This window comes from Dermacentor andersoni, chromosome 7, assembly GCF_023375885.2.
Source record: "Dermacentor andersoni chromosome 7, qqDerAnde1_hic_scaffold, whole genome shotgun sequence".
NCBI lineage: Eukaryota > Metazoa > Arthropoda > Arachnida > Ixodida > Ixodidae > Dermacentor > Dermacentor andersoni.
Window position 1 is genome coordinate 130,532,137 of NC_092820.1, and position 19,950 is coordinate 130,552,086.

Below are 19,950 nucleotides of genomic sequence, written 5' to 3' on the forward strand. Positions count from 1 at the left end.
GCTGCATCGATAATATTCAGTAGCTATCACTTCGTTTGTCTTCCAGTTATTTTACATTTTAATCTGGGAGCGAATGATAAGGTCTTGGAAAAAACTGCTACGTTCTCCATAATGTCCCAGTAAAGCAGCATGTAAGTTTACCGCCATTTTTGCCGTCTAGAACGCTATCGTAATTGTTGAAAGGTATAGCAGCAGATCAATGCGATATGTCTTTATCTTGCAATAGACGCGAAATAAGTCGATATAAACATAATAAAGTCGCAATATGTGCCTGCCTACTGCCATACAGCACCACTATCCGTAGTTCTTCGAGCCGTGCCGCTTTAATGCGAAAGCACTATGTCCAATTACGCGAAAATCCGGCGGCGATGTCGTCGGCGCCGTGACGGAGGGATGTTAAGAAAGATGGCCGCAGGCGTAAAGAATAAAAACACGTCAAAAATGCTCGGTTTGATGTCAATTTTCTCAGGGAGACAGTTGTGAAGGAAGTGTAGCCACATCCTAAGTCTATAAAATAAGTGCGGTTCCTCCCGCACGTCGCTTGCTCTTTGGAACTCATCGGTGCTTTGTCTACCGCGATGGACTCTTGACGCCCCGTCATGAGTGCATCAAATGAGCCGGTCTGTGGCCAAGGTATATGGAAACACGAACACCGAATCAACAGAGAGAAATTTAATGCATGTCGAAAACACCAATCGAAAACACCAATCGAAAACACTTCCCCAAAGGGATAGGGATTATATTGCTTTCTCAATTCCACAGGTCTTAAGTGTGTCTGCCGGTTTTTCTTTCCTTTCAATATTGTTATATCTGGTCTATTTTGGTTCCTATCACAGTATTCATATAGTAATGCATTATCTAACTGCGCCAACTACAACGGACGAAGAAGGAAACGCACAAGACCGCGCTTGTCCTGTGTGTTTCCTTCTTCGTCCGTGATCATTTGCGCGGTTACATAATGCACACCAATTTCGACCACCAACTAGCCCGCCTCTCCCTGTTAAATATTCATATAGCAGAAAGCGCTGAGGATCCCACCAACGAAGGGGAAGCAGAACTGTTATAACCTGTCTTGCGTGCTCTTTTTTCTCTTTTTGTACGCTCTGTTTGCATTAGGACGAAAGGTCGAATCAACGTGGTTTCAGCTCAAAGTAGTGACTCCGGTTCCTTGGTGCGCGTCGAGGTTACCAATCTCGGTGAACTGGCAACCATCTTCACCGCGCAGGTTACGCAGTGTAGCCACGGTGTTGCCAACAGCGACACTGACTCGGCGCTGGTAACACCACGGCGGTCTCTGCTGCTGCTGACGTCAGTGCACTTCGGTGCCCTCGATATACGCGATGACCTCAAGTGCACGGGTACCTATGCTTTCACCGCTTTTTAGGTACATTTAAAAAAATTTCGCGCCATCACTCGTGCTTTAGAGAGCAAAAATTGGGCACCGTTATAACTTATGAGGCGTTATAGCTTATGAGGCCGACAAAGCAAGGCAGAACTTTATTTGAGAATCTAAAACACGCAACGGAGCGCTCCAAATAAATTTATTTTATCCTACAGTCGAAATGAAATGCCCTCCGCAAATACACATTCATTTACCGGACACAATAAATTCCCCTAATGTTTTGGTAAATACTAACATAGCACGTTTGAGGCCAGAATTAGGAATCTTTTGCGGATGTTTCCACGTGCTTCCGACGTACCTATATATAGTTCCGTATATTTCTTTTTTTACGACACAGTTTTTTTTTGTTCAACTGGTACTGTGCTTCAATTTAGCCGTCCCGGTAAAACCTGTTACGGGACTGAAGATTTACGAAGCTTTGCGAAGTACGCAAACTCTCCTGCTCAAATCTATTCTATTTAATCTACCTGCGCATGGCATTTTACAATGCTGAAAAGTTCGTCGTCCTCAACGTGTGTAATGCACGACCGTATAAAATTAAGGCTGCAGGAGTTATGAAAATGTTTCATCATTGTCATGTACCAAGGGCGTGTTTTATTCTCGTATCATATATATGTATATATACATATATATATATATATATATATATATTTCATTAATTTCCGCTTCTTTTCTGCATTACCAAAGCAGTCACTACAATGTCTGGCGCACGACAATCGGTGCAAGCAAATATGATACGACGACTAACACTTGCAGTTCTTAATGGGAACGCTGAGGCTGACGTAACAAATAATTTATACCACCGTACACCGCGACGAAATTTACACCTTTGCACAGCATTCCACACAATGTATCTAAGTCAACAGCTCAATCACCCTCTCCAGAAAAGAAAAAGCGTCAAGAAATGTTACTGCAGGAAGTCTCACCCACACCGGATTATTTATTACCGCTCGCTATATCAGTCACCAGGAAAGAGACCAACGCTGGCTAATTTTTATTGTTTATCATATTGTAGTTTTATCAAAATATTGCACTGAAATAATTGCTAGTGAAGTATCAGGATATTTTCTCCACAGCATTTCCCAGACAAGTATTTGAGTTAAAACACACTTTTCTGCAAATACGGCCTGTTCTCCCAGCTACGTCTGCAGAATTGACCGAGGCAACAAAATGTACATTGAGAACCCTTCTCTTGTGCTGCTGTGCCAATACATAAATTAGAAGTCTCTTTCCCTAAGTCCCTCATGTCTCTTATTGCAGTAGGGATGTGCTCCCTTAGGATTCCTACGAAGCAAGATAAACACGATAATTCTAGATGCTGGAACAGAGCCAGTCAGTCGCGCTGCTTCAGCCTTTCATCCGAGGTCTGAAATTTTACCTTCTCTCTTTCATTCTGTATAGTGGCAATACCGGTCTCTGGGTGACTTGATTCCCGAGATACAAATATGTGGAGAGTGTCGGTGGAATTTGCCAAATTTTTCTTGCTATGGCTGCAGATGCCAGTTAAAAAGAAGAGTATCAAAACATTCAACGCTGCATGCACGTAAATGTCCAATCAGTAAGACAGCCACAGGAGCGCTGAAGCCTAACTATAGAAAGGAAAACAAACATGGCGCGCTCAGTGTATTGGCCTCAACAACCGCGAAACAGTAAAACTTTAACAGTTCCGTTATAGAGATGAAAATGTTATTGGGTTTCAAAAATTAATGAAAAGTTAGTCGGGATTTTTATTGCGCCCTAGTTCAATAATAGGCGGCTAGGGTATTTGCGTCACTATCCGCAGAACAAAGCGTCCGCAATTACCGAAACGGCTAACGATCGGATAGGTCGCTGGAGGGAAAGTGCGATTGCATAACCAATACCACAGGCATACCAAGAAAAAAAGATCAGTTTTCTTTCTATGCACTATGCGCAAATGCGTTGAGTAAGCGATTCGCTCGAAATTATTGATATGGAAACGTCTTTTTTTTTTTTTTTTCAGTGGAACTCCACGATTCTGAATACGGCATGATTGCTTCGCGGTCTGTGACACTGAGGCCCGGCAAGCAGTGCATCTGCTACCTCTCATGCCACTGCAGCGTGAGTGCTGGTCATTTTTTGTTTTAAGAACTGCCGCTCAAACATAACTGACTGGTACTCTTTGTAGATTTGGGACTTTCTTGAGTAAGTGTAATATACATTTTTTTCCACTTTATATCTGCTGTTATATCCTTTTTAGTTAGTTCGCCACGCAACGTTCGCTAAGCTTAATATAACTGACGATTGTTGCTGCGTTATACATGCATTGTCCTTACTTTTAAAGTACCGAAGCCCATGTTCCCAAAGCATTAAAGGAGGAGACGCGAATAATTTTTACCATTCAGAATGTGTCGCTACGTATCACCGTTCTACGAACAGCGCCTGTGCTTTCGTTATTCTCAGAACGAGGCCTTCGTGGTTGAAGATCAAACTGGTGATAAATTGCTCGTCTGCCGTAGCTACTTGAGGCGCCGAGGTGCCTTTGCTCTGCTATACTGACAACATCAAATTATTAACTAGATTACTTTGCATAGCAGTGCACTATTTCTCTTTCGTGTTCCTATTCCTGCGTATTTCGTTATTTATAATTTCTGTAATTGTGCCGATTCAGCTGCTGTTTCTTACCAATGTAACTTTTATGTTAACATGAACGCGAGGTCCCAATCCATTCTTTACTATGGGACCTCGTTCTGTATACCTCTATCTGTGAAGTATTTTCATGAAGTGATAAATATTAATAATCAATGAATGAATGAATTGATTCATTGATTTGCTACGAAATCTAGCAATGCGAACGTGTTTTGAGATCAAAAAGTGAAAATCTAAAAAGTGAAAAGTTTGCGTTTGCAATGTGCTGTTCGCTTGCCTGCTGTCCGAAACAATATTGCACTGTGACGTGCTAGTTATTGCGGATCCTAGTGGTTCAAATAATTTGTGCGACAAGTAGCTTGGCGATTATCTTCTTAATAATGATAATTTTTCTTGGTTACTAGCTACATGTCTTTATATCAGTTCATGTCAATATATTCAGTTAGTTAAATATTTCACACCAATCGCCAAACTACGTCGGCTTAGTTTTGGTCGTCACTCCCGGTTAACATGGACATTAAAATTTTATTACCTATTCCCACGATTTTTTTTTAAGCTACCGAACGGCAGTTACGGTATGAATGCCACAGGAACGCAGCAAGCACTTTTTTGGCTTATCCTGTCTGATTAGGTATGCGAACATAACGTGTCCTTCACCTGGTGTTGGAGGAGTCCTGTTGCTTATGCCACATACGTAACTGTCATAAATATCCCTAAACGTTTACACTAATAATACCGTACTTCTCAGGGCTTATGCTTTAGGCTGTTGATTAGTACTTGTTCGTTAAAGGGACCCCTCTTGCTTTAAGGCCAATCAGCAGCTCTCAACCACGAAAAGCAGTTCCGAGATAAATAAATTTGAGCGATAAAACAACCATGCCTAAATTTAAGAGAAATAATTTACGAAGAAGTACATGCCCAGATTCAGAACGCCGAGTGCAAACAAAGAGTTGCTAATGTTATTTTGAGAAACCTATGAATAAGATGGTGGAACAAAATATGTGGCCCCATCTCCCGTCCAGTCACTATTCACTGATTGAGCACTTCAGTGTTTGCTTTGCACATTGTTTCAGTAAAATTTTGCGGTGATAAACTAACCGGCTGTACGATTTTCCTGAACAAATGAAACAGAATATAGCGTGCAGTGTGCGGCCGACGCAGCGAATAAATATTGTTCGTGCGGCTACGTACCTTATAACAGTAACCGTGCCCTGTGCGAAACTGAACACCAAAGATATGTGTAATCACTAGTTGCTGTAATGTGATCTTTCTTCAGTGACATACGAGCCATACTACCGTATTTTTTGTTCTGTCCTAGTGACAGCGTCATCATGGTTATTATTATCGGCAGCAACATAGTCACTGTCATAAACACAGCCATCGATCTCGTCACGCAATTTATCGCTCTTTTGTGGAGTACATCGGAGCTCGTGTAGTTGGACCTATATTCTTTTTAGACCTTAAGAGCAGCGCAGACACATAAATCTTATTCGAGTCGGAGCTTATGTTGATCAGTGCTTTAGGAAAAAGGAAAACCCAGTTTTTTTTTTCTTCAAATGCAAGGTAGATGTCACAAGTAGCGTCTATATGGACATGGGCAACGGGACCATCTGCTGAAATTTGCTATGGTAAAGTTGCTTATCACTGTATTAAGTAAGAGATGAAGACGTCGCACAGTATATGAGGGGATGTCATATTCATGCTGCATCCTGCAGTTTTGACATATCGCAATATCTTAAAAGAATGTCATGGTTGCTTTTCATCGTATCTGTGGACATGACGGCCTCTATGTCAAATTAAAGTGACCTTGTGAAAGGTGGATGTAAAAGAAAAATGTTGCGCGACTTTCATCCCGTAGCGCAAGTTTGTATCCTACTTATTTACATCAGCTTCCTACTTATTCTAGGCAGAATTGAAGGCAACGTGCAAGTCAATGTACAGAAGTTCTTAGCAAGATACCACAGTTTCTTGTAAAAACGTATCTAGCAAAACGTAGTTTACAACACAGAAAAGCGAGTGATCGGGACAACAACACTATGTATTTTTCTCTATCCGATCTTGCATGTCTTGTTCATTTTCCCGAGCTTTCTTTCCTAATTTCTATATAACTAATCAAAGCAATCACTGTATGCTTTATCTGTCTATTAAGTGTGGAAATGAGAGCCTCTCCTGCCACCTCATCACCGAACTGGACGCCCTCAAGGCTGGCATCTACAAGAGCCGCGCCACGAGATCCAGCACCAAGAGGCGCCCTTATGACGGCGTCAAACAATTCCTCATTTGGTTCCTCGTGGCGAAACTTGCTGCCGGTAAGCATGGTGCTCGTGTTTGCTTCCATGCTGCCGCTAGCACTAATTGTCTGCATCGTAGTGTCAAAGTGCCGCTCACACGGAAACCTTAAAAGCGAAACTAAAGAGGTGCAACTGTTGCAATTACTTAGAATAATGAATTACTTTTCCGTTACTAAATATAACTATATCTGAATTTTAGCGGAGTAGATGGAGACGAAACTGTCCGGCGTACGTTTCATGTCCAACCACAACGCTAAGATGTCATGGCCAAGTAAAAAATTTCGCTGTTTTTAAACCACCTGGTGGGCAGAAAATGTTGAACAGCTTTTCAGGTTCCGCTAATTTTTGTGTATAACCTAATCTTGTGCGTAACGTAGGGCAGTCGTAGTTTCCGACGTGAACGACAGTTGATGCACAAGCTTTTCGATGAAGTCAAAACTTCAGATTTTTGTTGTCTATCTTGCTAGGTGACCTCCGATCCCGCCAAAGGTTGTCGAAAATCCTATGCGCAGTGTACAGGTTCACGTCTAAATCATATGGCGCGCTGGGTGGTTCCAAAGCAATTGGTTCCAACTATTGGTTAAAATACCGCCGCCTTCAGAAACTTAGTACATCTACAATATACAAGTAGCGTGTAGTGCGTCCTCAATTAGAACTGCGCTATGCGCTTCGTAGAACAGTAACCGAAATGTTCGCAATAAATCTTAGGTTCCATTCCGTATTGCCTATTTGCCAAAGAAACAAAAATGAACTCGTTTGCAAAAGGCGGTCTGAGTATCACTGAATGATGTGAACCATGCGACAGTGCTTCTTTCATTCTGATGTTCCTTTGCACCGCAGGGTTTCTGAAGGCCTGTCTCGGGTGCCTGGGCTGTGAACGCGTTGGCCAGTTTGGCTTACATTCCTTGATATACGGCAAAGGCCACCTCAAGCACTACTACGAACCCGAAATTAGGAAGTACACTGTGCAGCACGACAGAGAAGGCCACCCCATTCACCCAAAAACGTGAGTGTAACGTCATTCGGTTTGCTGCGGGAAACGAAAGAAACTTAGCGAGAACCTAAAATGCAGATTGGTGAAAACAGTATAACCAGTAAAAATACGTTTTGCAGAACCTAAAAGCGTTTGCGACAACACACTTTTAGCAACGGGAATGCAGTCGGTTGGACTAGCAATATTTAGGTTACAATAATGGCGTCAATTTAGCGGAGAGGTATTCCATGACCATCGATCAAGGAAATAAAGTAGGGGTAAAGCTAAAAATAAATTCGGCGATTTTGTTGGCTCGAATGTACTAAGGATAAGAAAAACGGAACAGAGGACATGGTGACAGAAATAAATTAAAAGGAGACGCAAAGAAAACATGAAATCTATATGAACTAACAAAGTATTGTTTGACTGCTGTAAGTTTGTTGGTTTTGCTGACATATATTGGCTTCTAAAAGAGGAAAGGAAAGTCAATATTTAATGTCGGGCCGAAGCTACAGTGCTTATATTTTGTGTGACTTGACAAATTACAATCTATTTTTGTACATGGGCAATTGAGGCTCAGTAAAAGTTATTGAAACTTCTGAAATCTTATTTGATGTAAAAAATTGCAAGTGATCTTTACCTGCAATAAATAGCTCAAGCAAGAGCAGATGCCTTTATACATGAGGAACTATATCAGTGATCATGTGCAGGAATTTTAAGGCGGTGTTATAACAATCTGTCGTTCACAGCGCCTTTTCTGGGTATACCAAGCGCCCTAATTTTTCCCCACCTGTAGCTTTTCTGGTATGGTATCAGGCTAACTTAACAGTATAGCTCGAAAATATTTTCTTCTATGTGCTACTTGAAGTATTCGAATGTATCCAGCATGCTTCAGTGATGGAAATTCGGTTTCTTTCGGATCACCTTCAGTGCTTCAACATTTAACACCATAATGACAATGAAGTAATATGTTTGCGTATTTTCCCAATCATTACACTGGTATTCTTTCTGCAAAGTGAACATCTGAAGATTGGAGATAAACCGAACATTTTCGGTAGCATTACGGGGAAACAAGTAACACCGTTAACATCGCAAAGTCCTAAGAGTTACTGTTGACTGGGTTATCAGTTTGTCACGTTTTCCTCGAAACACATCGTCAAAATATGGCATCGCTTTCCCCAAAGTTCATCATTTGGAGCCTCGTTGTCTCTTATTAGTTTATTTGGCGACGTCCTGCGGTAGTGATACCTGCTTTCGGGATTTTGGCATGCCAACTTTCACCGCGGTATTTTGCGGGGCTTTAATCACAAACTGTTGCTACTGCAGGAAGCTACGTATGAGAGTGATCAGCTACAAGACCGAGTTCCTGCTCAACGTCTTCTTCTTCATCATCTGGCCTGTGCTGCTCTGCAGGAAAAGCGTCGATAGGGGGTCGCCTTCCAAGTACCAGTACCATGTTCTTGACAGCAGCAGCACTAGCCTTGACGTGAGTGCATGATTCGGAGCAATCAGGTTCTCCATCAAAACTGCAACGAAACAAGGCTGACAGAAGACAGGGACATAGGCAGAGACTTCAAACTTATCTTTTTATTAACAAATGGAGACAGACATTATCATTTATACAAGTCATTCCTAATAAAACTACGTATTTTAAAGTCGCAAAACAAAACATAACCAAAAATATATAATAATTTCTTTGAGGCAACAATGATTTAATTAGGAAAGCGCATCAGTTTTCGTGCATCAAATGTGTGCCTATTTCTTCTGAGATGATGTAAACGTAACCTTGTAGATGTGTAACCATAGACATCACCTTTAACCGCGGCCTCAACTATCAACCTTATATAGCTTACATCAAAGCTTCATCAACCTTACGACCACTCTTTTTGTACTATTCATTCATTCCTTCAACTGCAGCAACAGTACCCATGACAACAGAAGAGAAAAAAGATAGATTACATTGGAAGTGAAACAGAACAGCCTGCAAAAAATAATGAAATAAGAGATACAAATGCTAGTGCGATGAGATTGGTACATATACGGGATTTAGATCTATCAAGACGCTGCGAAATTTCGTCGAAGCACAAGCCAATACATTGCACGGTAGCTTATTTGGCGTAATAATTGCATGAGGGATTGAGTAGTATTGTTTTTATTGCTGCGGTTTTGAAACTTCGCTGTGCGGCACCGGTTCGATTGCAATTGCGCATATACAATATATATATATTCAACAATAAAATCTGAATTGCAAGCTAGTATTTTAACCGTATTTTATCCCTGATGCGCTCTATTTAGAATCACTTAAGAATTACCTAGGCGACGTAGTGCTTTGCGATTCTATCATAATTTGTGTAATTCAGACAGCACCACTGCGTTCACAGTTTGTGGAAGGCACATCGATGGGCTAGAACTGAAAAGGCATTGATGCTGAGGTAGGCCTAAACAGGAGCTTGCGAATTTCAATTCCTCGAAAGGCTAAAAATTTACCAAACACGTGCTTCTTTTAAGAATAAGACCTGTACGTGCGTATTGACATTTCCAGATCTTCTACTGTGAGACGACAAAGACAGAAGGCTAGCAGGACAGTGCTGTCCTGTGTGTTTCCTGCCTTCTGTCTTTATCTTGCACTGCCCCTTAAGGATGTTCAACCAGTACAAACTTGCCTAAATGTCCATTCTTTAACTGCATTATGCGTTCGCCAGTGATAAGCCTTAGGCTGTAATTCAGCTCCGGATATCTTATTGATACTGATGCGCGAGTATATTATGATGTGTTGTGCAAAAACATTTGATCTCGTAGATGGCTACGCAATCACAAAAAAACAATTGCTCGCTTACAATTTAAACGTTGGTTTACAACGAAGGCCTTCAAAACTTTAAACTTCTGGGAATGAGAAAAGTTTTTCCCGACCGATTTGCCAGAATGTAGCGGATGTTTTAGCTGAAAGTAAATAAGCAGTAACAAATTCCTGCTGTTTGACTGCAGAACGAGCGGGCACTGATATTTGTTGTTGCAAAGCGTCAGTGACCGGCCTACGTGTTGGCTTTAACCCTTTGTGAACGAGCATTGCGTACGGCCAAGAAACAAAGAAATATGTTTTTTCGCTGAATTTCAATGTTCAGATGGAAGTTTCTGGCACAAATGATTTGGGCAGCGTTGAAACATATGCAGCACGCGGCAGATTGTTTTCTATAGGAGCACAAATGCAAGAAGTGCGATCAGAAATTTGTGGGGAAACACCGATGCAAATTCCACGGCTGCAGTGGTATTACGCTGGAAGTGTCGAGGAAGTGTAATGCACACCTTTGCTTCATATTCCACCTGAACTCTCTGTACAAGTTACACCCGATGTCAAATGCGACATGTGGCGAAGCTCGCTCTTGGTGTCCTGCGAGATGTGCCCCACAAAACTATTATTGAAAAGGCTTCCGCAAATTGATATTTATATGCGTGTTGTAGATGTGTTTTGCATATCTAAAGAGAAAACCATGTACACTTATTTCCAAATTTTTTCTCTTTGGTCTTTAAAACGTCACTGATTCAGTTTGTGATGTCTGAAGTTGCCCTGACTCCGAACTGGTGTCACTTACCACGGGTACATTTCTTTCTTGAGGTGGTGCACAAGAAGAAGTCGTTACTTGAGTTAGTAGCTGGTGTGAAACGCTATTCATTTAGAATATGAAAATACTGTAGTCGGTTTATCTGTGGCTGTGTTTGAACATTTTTAAATGTCAGTTTTCTTTTGTCAATTTCAGGATCAGTCGGCTCGCATCACGCGACCCACAAGCGAATTCATCGTGCCAACAAAATTTATCGACGAGAGAAGAACGCGTTCGCATACTTAGGAAAAGAAACCGCAGGATTCGTGTTGGTTTTTCTTTTTCTGTCATGCACCAGCCTTCTTAACATTCTCTTCAAGATCAGGGCCCTTGCGCTTCAATATAAACAATTGTAAATAGTATTCATTTCTTCAGTTATAGGTGGCGCCCGTATTGAAAAGAGAGCAAACATTTCGACTAATTAAGGTATTCCAGAAACTTGGAGCGCAGCATTCTATGTCGATGATTCAATATTCATGTAAATTTTCTTGTTACAAGACGGTATCCTTAGTTGTGGGCGAACAAAGACTAGGTCGTTTCAGAACAAAGATCAAACAGCAGCTCGAATTAAGTTATGCGATTTATGACGGCTGTGTGCACATCGCTATTCGAGGATTATTTTGATAAAACACTGTAAGCCAAGCTTTTAGTTATAAATAAAAAAAGTGCATGATTTGTGTCGGATCTTCGGAGAAAATCACGACACGAATCTGTTCACAAATATCTAATAACAGTAGTTCGCCTTGCGCAATGGTGTTTCTGCTAAAGTCAGCAGAGGACTGCGGTTTGAAACTCGAAAGTTACAAGCAATAAACTGCAAGGTCGTTTAAACAGATAATATCTTTACATTTATCGAATCGACACCCTCAAAAGAGAAGCCGGAGTAGCGGAATGGTTCATTAGGCAAATTGAATCCGTCAGACACAAATGCTTGGTTTGTGTTTTTGTCAGGCGGTTTAGGAAAGTGACCAAACAAGGTGTGTTTTTGTATCATCAGCCCATTTAAAAACATTGCAGTGTAATTATGGTACTATGGTATTTCACCAGTAATTTCTTGGGCGCTATTCTTGGAAGGTTAACAGGATTTTTAAACAAAGACTTCTGTAACCTTTCGCGAGTTTCCTGATGTTAGCAGAATTCGAAAAAAATATTTCTGAGGCCGTGCTTACGCAAGCATTACAATCACATTTTAGATATCTTTGCTTGATTTGCATTTGAAAAGAAACTCAAACTGTGCTTTGTAATCATACGCCAGTGCAATCGACAATGATTTTTGGTCATATCGACTGTTTGCAATGTTTGTGCATAAATGGCGAGAAGCAGCTCCTGCCTAACACCAAACTAAAGCTACTTTTGTCGTTGAATTTTTCAATATTATAACCATTATGCACTTCTATTTGCATTCAGCTTCGTCTCAATTTATACCCTATATCTCTCTGTCTTTATATACCAATTTTTGTTAGACACTCAGTACGCTGAGGGCGTTGTCATAATGGTATATATGCGCACTATTATGACGCAACCCCTCAAAGCATAGTTGCTAAATTTAGAGGCCCTCTTCTTATTCCCTCGCATTTTAAGTTCACAGATTTCACCACTCAGTCGTTGATCTGTCACTGGGGCGCACGCTAACGTGACAACGCGTCACTATTCATTGGTCGGAGGCCGTACTTAAGGCCATCTCCCTGCTCCTAGGCTACAAAACGGATCGCTTAGCTTCCTTTGGCAGGATCCCTCCGTGTGAGACGTTTTGGTAGAGCATAGAACAAAAATAAAGTGCGGTTGAAGTAAAAAAAATTGCAATGTATAAAAGCGGTACCCTTGACGCTATTCGAACCCAAGATCTCACAAAGAGGAGCCCAATTCTCTTCTGCGACGCCATAGAAGAAGGCTTAAATGTTCGCCATTACAAAAATTCTGCATCGACTTTTGTTAGCGCGTCACTAGGCTATAGTGACGAGCCCCCTCACTATAGTTGGCTCGTTTTAAGAAATTTCAAAATCAGTAATCGTTTAAAAGAAAAGGCGTCTACTACGGCGTCCGCGATACGCGAGGCCAACGCCGTAGTAGACATCGCGGTTGTCTCCACTCTGTACGGAGCGGCGGTCGAGGAGGACACCGAGGCACCCTAGCAACCGCCGAAGGAGAGCGCCCCTCCTCCCTCGCCTGACCCTGCTATCCCACGCGCGACCAGAGAGGGCGCGCATCCGGGCTGTTTTCCTCACTCGCACACGCAAGCTTGAAACAAGTTCGCTCACGTTACCCTCATACGCTTTCTCATACGGAACCTCACGGCGACGGCGCCGCCGACTGCATAACTGCACCTGGACTATCCATATAATTGGTCACACAATAAAAAAAGCGGGAGAGGCAGATGGGTCGCACTTAATTAAAGTGCTCAGGGTTGCCCACATGCAGCGATCGCAGAGACAAGCCAATTTTCGAATACGTTTTTAGTAATAATTGTGGTATAATTAACTTGTTATAATTTTAGTAACCTCCACCACACGGTTTCGTCAGCATATCAGCCGCACGCTTTATCGAGTGGCGAGTTGTAGTTGTAGAGCTGCGCCACGAATGCAGCGGGTATCTGCCCCTTCTCAATGACCCTCTTTCAAGTCAATTTGGGCATCTGGGTCTTTGCGGCTGTTCATCGCAGGGAAAAAAATTCGTGGCGAATCCATCCTGTGAAGGTAATTGAAGAAACGAATGCGATTGGCAACGTTTCTAACAATTTCTGTGCATTTGGTGATAATTATTATACAAAATTTATAAAAAGCGGCACATACCTCCTAGAACGTGTGCGCTGACACATGCCTATAGTGTCATGAGCAGGTTAAGCCTAGCCGTGACAGACTCTGTGAGGACGTTAAAAGCACGCATATTTACAGTAAGCATGTTCCAAGGGTCTCAAGACTGGCTTTGTGGCGCCGAGGTCGCAGCTGGCATTTCCGTTGGCGTTCCCGTAGCGTTCCTTCCGATCCTCTGGAGCACGAAATACCGCACAAAGACTGCGCCCCACCATACAGGCCAACGCAGTGAGCACCACGCGCTCCCATGATGCACCCCCCGTCTCATTCCAGTACCGTTCTTCACGCGCGCACATTCCTTGAATACACATCATGACACCCCGTGACTCAAGTAGGCGTCAGACAGGTTTATTGATATGATGGCACATACCGACAGACCGAAATCGGAGGAAACATGTTCAGAGCGGCACACACCCGATGACTTAAGTTTGCGTCAAAGGACTTCATGGAAGAGCAGCACATGTGCTGTCCCAGACTGGTTTTAAACTTATTTTCCCTGGCACACCAGTCTGATGCTCCATCCAGTTGAGCATGGACAACCTAATGTCACAAGTTCGCGTGAAATGAATTAGGCGCGGACGTACACACCGAGAAATGAGGGAGGTTCCTAAAGAATCCTAATAGTGTTGAATACACACAGTTGTATACTGCGTAGGGACCGACCTTAAATGAAGCTCTTTCACACCAACTTGGGTTACTGGTTAAGTATAACTTGGTCTAAAAAATTGTCAGCAGCCAGCTCAGGATGTGTTGGTGGTAATACGTTCAATACTGGATCAATATAGACACATAACGTATTGTCTCCGTCGAAACGAGTTATGTATGAGGCGGGTTGGCAGTGGGATTCCTTTTTCACGCTTCCCTAAGAACACTCGACGCCATCTAGCGCAGTCAACGCGAAACCTGTGGATGGCCTCCGAAATAGGTGGAGTGCCGGTGCGTGCGAACGCTTAGCAACGCGTTGAGAAACACGGTGGAGACACTGCACCATTTTGTGCCTCTGCCGGCCACTCGGGCTGCTTTCTGGAGTGTTGGGCCATCTTGTGCCACGGCCGAGAAGTCAACGCCTGATGTCCGAAACAACAAGCGTGGCTTGCTAGTGCGTTGCGAACGCTGAGAATTGTTCCATCGCTTGCCGCTGATCCACTAGCACGCACGCAGTGACCAAAGCAGGCGAGGATTTTTTTTCCGTCATATTAGAGCGACACATTCCCATTGGCACGTAACTAATTGCCCAACTAATTGTCGAAGGCGTTCATTGAAGACTGGCACATTCCTGCTTGCCCAGACCCGATGACTCTCATTAAAGCATGAAAGATGGTCGTTGAAGAGCAGCAGAGACCTAGTGGCACATGGCCAGTGCTGCAATTCTGCATCCAAGAGTTTTTTTCTAGCAACGGTACCTGCTCACTCCGTCGTCTACATTGACCCATGTCTGCATGAAAAAGGTTCGTTTAAGAGTGGAACGTATGTATATTTTTCCACATGCTCGGTGGCCCAGGCAGCTGTGATGGCTGGTTTCAAGCCCTGTTACCTCAACCCAGCAACCCGATGCGCTACTTATTCGACTATGGAATACCTAGTGACACAGGGACGTGCAAGACCGGTTCGACAAAAACATAACTACCGAGATAGAATAATATAAAACCTTGGCACGTCTTTTATAGAGTAATGGCTAATTGTGCACATGTACCAAATGAAATACGCTGTGCCGAATTTATTTGCTCAGCAACATGCCCAGTCCCAGCGTACAGCCCGACAGTAGCCAGCCACAAGTTGTTTATTATGGCCCTAGTGGCCTAGTGGGACACACTCTAGTCGCCTATCGTTCAGGTCGGCAAGACCACGGCAAGACGGCAATTCAACCGACACCATATGACCCAACCTAATAGAAAACTATGGTCTCAGGTATGTTAAAGAGGTTAGCTAAGGTAATATTCCAGCAGAACGCATCTCGCGATGGATGGCAACGCTAATGTGATTAGCATTCAAGCAATCCGTCGGCACACTGTATCGCCACTGCCGAAACGAGTCATGCATATTGCGTGAATGCAGCCGTGCTTTTCTCTCACGTTTTTGGATGGATGGATGTTATGAGCGTCCCCTTTGAACGGGGCGGTGGGTTGCGCCACCAATCTCTTGCTAATATACGGCTTAATCTCCTACCTAGGTTAAAAGAGAAAAAACGAAAGAAAAACACTACGAACTCTTGACATGCTCCGCCATTTGGCGGAACAACCCCGAAGTGCCCGAGTCCCGCGCGGGGAAGAGAAGTTGGTCTGAGTATCTATGACGCGGGTTCCGTTCCGCGTAACGTGCGGTTCCGCCTAATCGTCCACCTCAGGGCACACATGGCTATGTTGTAATTGAAGTCGCAGTGCAGTAAAACCATATCGAATTCGAAACATTTTAGGTCTATAGGCCCCATGCACCGTTCAGAGGTCACTATGACGCGTTCATTTTTCTCCCCACCATGGCCGACACCAGCTGCTATTGAAAGGACGAAAATAATCGGCCATTTCAAACTGAGTGGATCAGGTGTCGCCACTCGCCTGAGTGGACTGCGCCTTGACGAGACTAAGCTCACAATTAGTCGCGCTTCTGATATAGATAGTGAACGTGTGCGGTCACATGCAGAGAATGCACACTTCAACGCTTTCTCGACTCGGACAGACTCGCCTCATGATAAGCGATCGAAGGCGTCACGGTGAATGTATACAGCGTCTCTGCCGTTTTGCTTCCGCCACCCGTTAGGCTGTGTGTTGTGGCGCTGCTGTCAACTCTGAAAACCTTCAGCGCTCGTTACCTGCTGACAAATGGCCGCTGGCCACCCTAGAGTTTCACTTTTAGGATTCGCAGAGGTCGCACCCAAACGGCGTTGTAGCGTGCCTATAGCACCCCGTTCATTTTAATCATTCCTATATTGTACAACGAAATAGGTAGGCATTCCAGTTTGCCAGTTTCCCCAGAGTGTCCCTTGACCGTTTTCGCAGTCAACAGGAACATGATAGCGCGCTTCAAGGTATCCAGACAGATGCCTCAAAAGTATTGTTGGTCAAAAATCTTTTCTTGTTAAACATGGCTTCATGATTGCGCACTTTCACATAATTAATTGTAGTATGCGACAGAAACCAAATCGTTATTAGATTTAGTTGTACTTTTTGCTAACAGCAAGTGCGCATGACCGGCATGAATCCTTTGACTCGGATAGTTCTGCCAGCAGTTCAAGAAAACCGCCCCACTCATAGCTACGAATTCTTGTGCAAAATGCCCGTAGCATCGTTAATAAAGTCGCAGAACTAGAATATATTCTACTGGCGCATAGTCCCCATGTAATACTACTTACAGAAACATGGCTGCGTGAGGGAATACGCAGTGATTGCATTGTTCCTTCCGGGTACAAATTCTTTAGGTGGGACAGAGATTCACGAGGCGGTGGTGCTGCCATCATAGTTAAAAATTCCGTCCATGCTTCCACGATTGAATCTAATGTTCCCGAAAGTGTATGGTGTAAGCTTACATTCGAAAACAGAACGTACTTCATTGGCGTAGTATACAGACCACCTGCGTCTTCGCCAGCGTTTCTGGAACTGCTAAGCGAATTCTTGGTTGACGATGTTAACAGGAACACGAGGCTGATAATGGCTGGGGACTTTAATTTGCCGCACATTAATTGGCAAAGTTTATTGCCCGGCGATACAGAAACAGCTAGCTCGGAAAAGCTCTTGGAAATAAAATTTTGTCATGGCCTCGAACAAATTGTTCAAGAACCAACTAGAGTTACAGAAAAGTCAAAGTCATTATTGGATCTTGTTTTCCTATCGCACAACATAATAGATTATACATTAGATATATTGGAGGGCATATCAGACCATAAAATGTTGTCTTTAGACATACAGACCAATGTGGGCAGTATAGGGAGACCGTTTCTACCGGTAAAAGTAAAAGACTTTAAAAATGCAGATGACACCGCCATCATAGATTTTTTAGAATTACAGCTTAGTTACTTCGAGCAGGCATCGAAGAGCGAGTCTGTGGAACAACTGTGGCAAAGATTTAAAAGTAGCATCATAGCTTGCGTCGAGCACTTCGTTCCAACTCGTATTAAGAAAACGCGCAAACGAAACTCCTGGATAACACGCAGCATTATCCATATGAAACGGAAAATTAAAAGACTACGAAAACAGAAAGTGAGAGCGATGGAAGTTGCAGCTATAAAAATTGAGATGAAAGAAGCTCTTGTGAAATCGAAAAAACAGTTCTTTGATCACACGCTTGCCAACTTTCTTAAAAGTTCACCACACAAATTTTGGCGTTACTTCAGTGAAAGAAAGAAAAAAGTTGAACAGATCGAACATGAAGGGAAAGTCCTGACACGAGTTGAAGACTTAGCTGATGCTTTCAATCGCTTCTTTCAATCTGTTTATACGACAGACAAAGGTGATAAGATAGGCGAATACATGAACGGCGACATGAGGACCGCAATGGAATCAGTTATTGTCAGCCGTGAAGGTGTTTTACAATTGCTTCTTGAAGTAGACGCGAAGAAGGCAAGCGGACCGGATGGTCTACCAACTGAATTTTTGAAACGATACGCCGAATGGGTTTCCTTTTACTTAGAGATAATATATGCGAAGTCAATTGAAACTCGTTCACTGCCACAAGACTGGCGCAATGCAATAGTAATCCCTGTTTTTAAAGGTGGCAACCGTATGCAAGTAAACAATTACCGACCCATATCCCTGACGTCAGTTTGCTGCAAGGCTCTAGAACACGTTATTGCAAAGCATATTATTAGCTTTCTTGACACTAACGAGTTACTTTCCACAATTCAGCATGGATTTAGGAGCGGTCTTTCTACGGTGACACAGTTAACAGAAACACTCCATGATTTCTACCTGAACATGGATGCACACCTACAAACAGACGTAATAAGCGTTCATTTTAGGAAAGCTTTCGATAAGGTTTCTCACCGTAAATTACTTTTTAAGCTCGATAAAATAGGAATAGGTAAAGAGGTAATACAATGGATAGAGGCCTATTTATCTATGCGTCAACAGTCCGTAAGGATTGAGGATTGCATTTCAAATCCATTGCGTGTGTACTCTGGGGTTCCCCAAGGTTCCGTTTTGGGACCAATACTTTTTTTGTTGTTTGTTAATGATATCGGTGCACTAGTCGAACCGCCTGTTAAAATGAAACTTTTTGCTGATGATTGTTTGATTTATTCGCCAATAGGTTGCGAAGATGACCAAATTAATCTAAATAGATGCTTACAGGCATTAGACGAGTGGTGTTTAACATGGGACATGGAAATAAACTATAGCAGAACAACATTTACGCATATTCACTCAAGCAGGAGCAAATTTTCCTTCATATACCACATCGGAAACCATCCTCTGAATAATGCAGCTTCTTTCAAATACTTAGGAGTCAGTATTATGCACACATTGCAATGGCACTCACACGTTGATAATATATGTTCTAAGGCAAACCAAAAACTATACTTTTTAAAGAAAAAACTGGAATGCGCTACACGGGACGTGAAATTAACAGCCTACAAAACTTTTGTACGACCAGTCTTGGAGTACGCTTGTGTTGTGTGGTCCCCTCATCAGAAAGTCCTGAAAGCAAAAATAGAAAGAATACAAAGATTGGCAGTCCGTTTCATATGCGGTAAATACCGACGCATGGAGTCCGTCACAGCCTTGTTAAAATCGTGTGAACTAGAGCCTCTGGAGGAACGCAGAAGTAAGCATAGGCTAAAGTTTCTTTTTAAAATCATGAGTGGGCGAACGAAAATAAACAAGGATCTATATCTACAACCCCCCGGACGGAGATGCGATCGTCTAAACAATAGCAGAGCTATTCAACCTTATTTAACACGTACTGATGCTTTTCGTTTCTCCTTTTTTCCTGACACAATTGAAATGTGGAACAGATTGCCTGATGCAGTTGTGAGCAACGAGGGCTCTGCCGAATTTGAAAATGCGTTGGATACTTTCTTTTACGAGAATGTATACTAAATTGTTGCTGCGAGCACTTTCGCTGACTTTTCTTTGTATAACTACTGTTATTTGCTTTTGTTAACTTCCAAGAGCGCCAGTGCACTTGTATGTTACATAGAAAGAAAATTATGTATCATGTATTCTTGACACATCACCCTCCCTGTAATGACCCCAACAACGGGGTTGACAGTATCAAATAAATAAATAAAAATAAAATATTGTTTATTGAGCTACTTGCATAATGCCTTCTATCGTGGAAG

The 19,950-nt window shown here is 42.7% G+C and overlaps 1 protein-coding gene across 2 annotated transcripts; it reads left to right on the forward strand.

Moving 5' to 3' along the window:
• Positions 1 to 951: 951 nt before the first annotated feature.
• On the forward strand, positions 952 to 11,669 carry LOC126533816 (hapless 2-like). Of its 2 annotated transcripts, XM_055072001.2 has the most exons (6): positions 952 to 1,358; positions 3,384 to 3,481; positions 6,159 to 6,318; positions 7,141 to 7,306; positions 8,600 to 8,759; positions 11,029 to 11,669. In XM_055072001.2, the coding sequence occupies exons 2-6, from the start codon at positions 3,410 to 3,412 to the stop codon at positions 11,116 to 11,118; spliced, it is 648 nt and encodes a 215-aa protein (XP_054927976.1). In that variant the 5' UTR covers positions 952 to 1,358; positions 3,384 to 3,409; the 3' UTR covers positions 11,119 to 11,669. The 2 variants fall into 2 exon arrangements, with proteins under 2 accessions (XP_054927976.1, XP_050036978.1); XM_050181021.3 differs by lacking the exon at positions 952 to 1,358 and having other exon boundaries at positions 3,068 to 3,481.
• Positions 11,670 to 19,950: the final 8,281 nt, after the last annotated feature.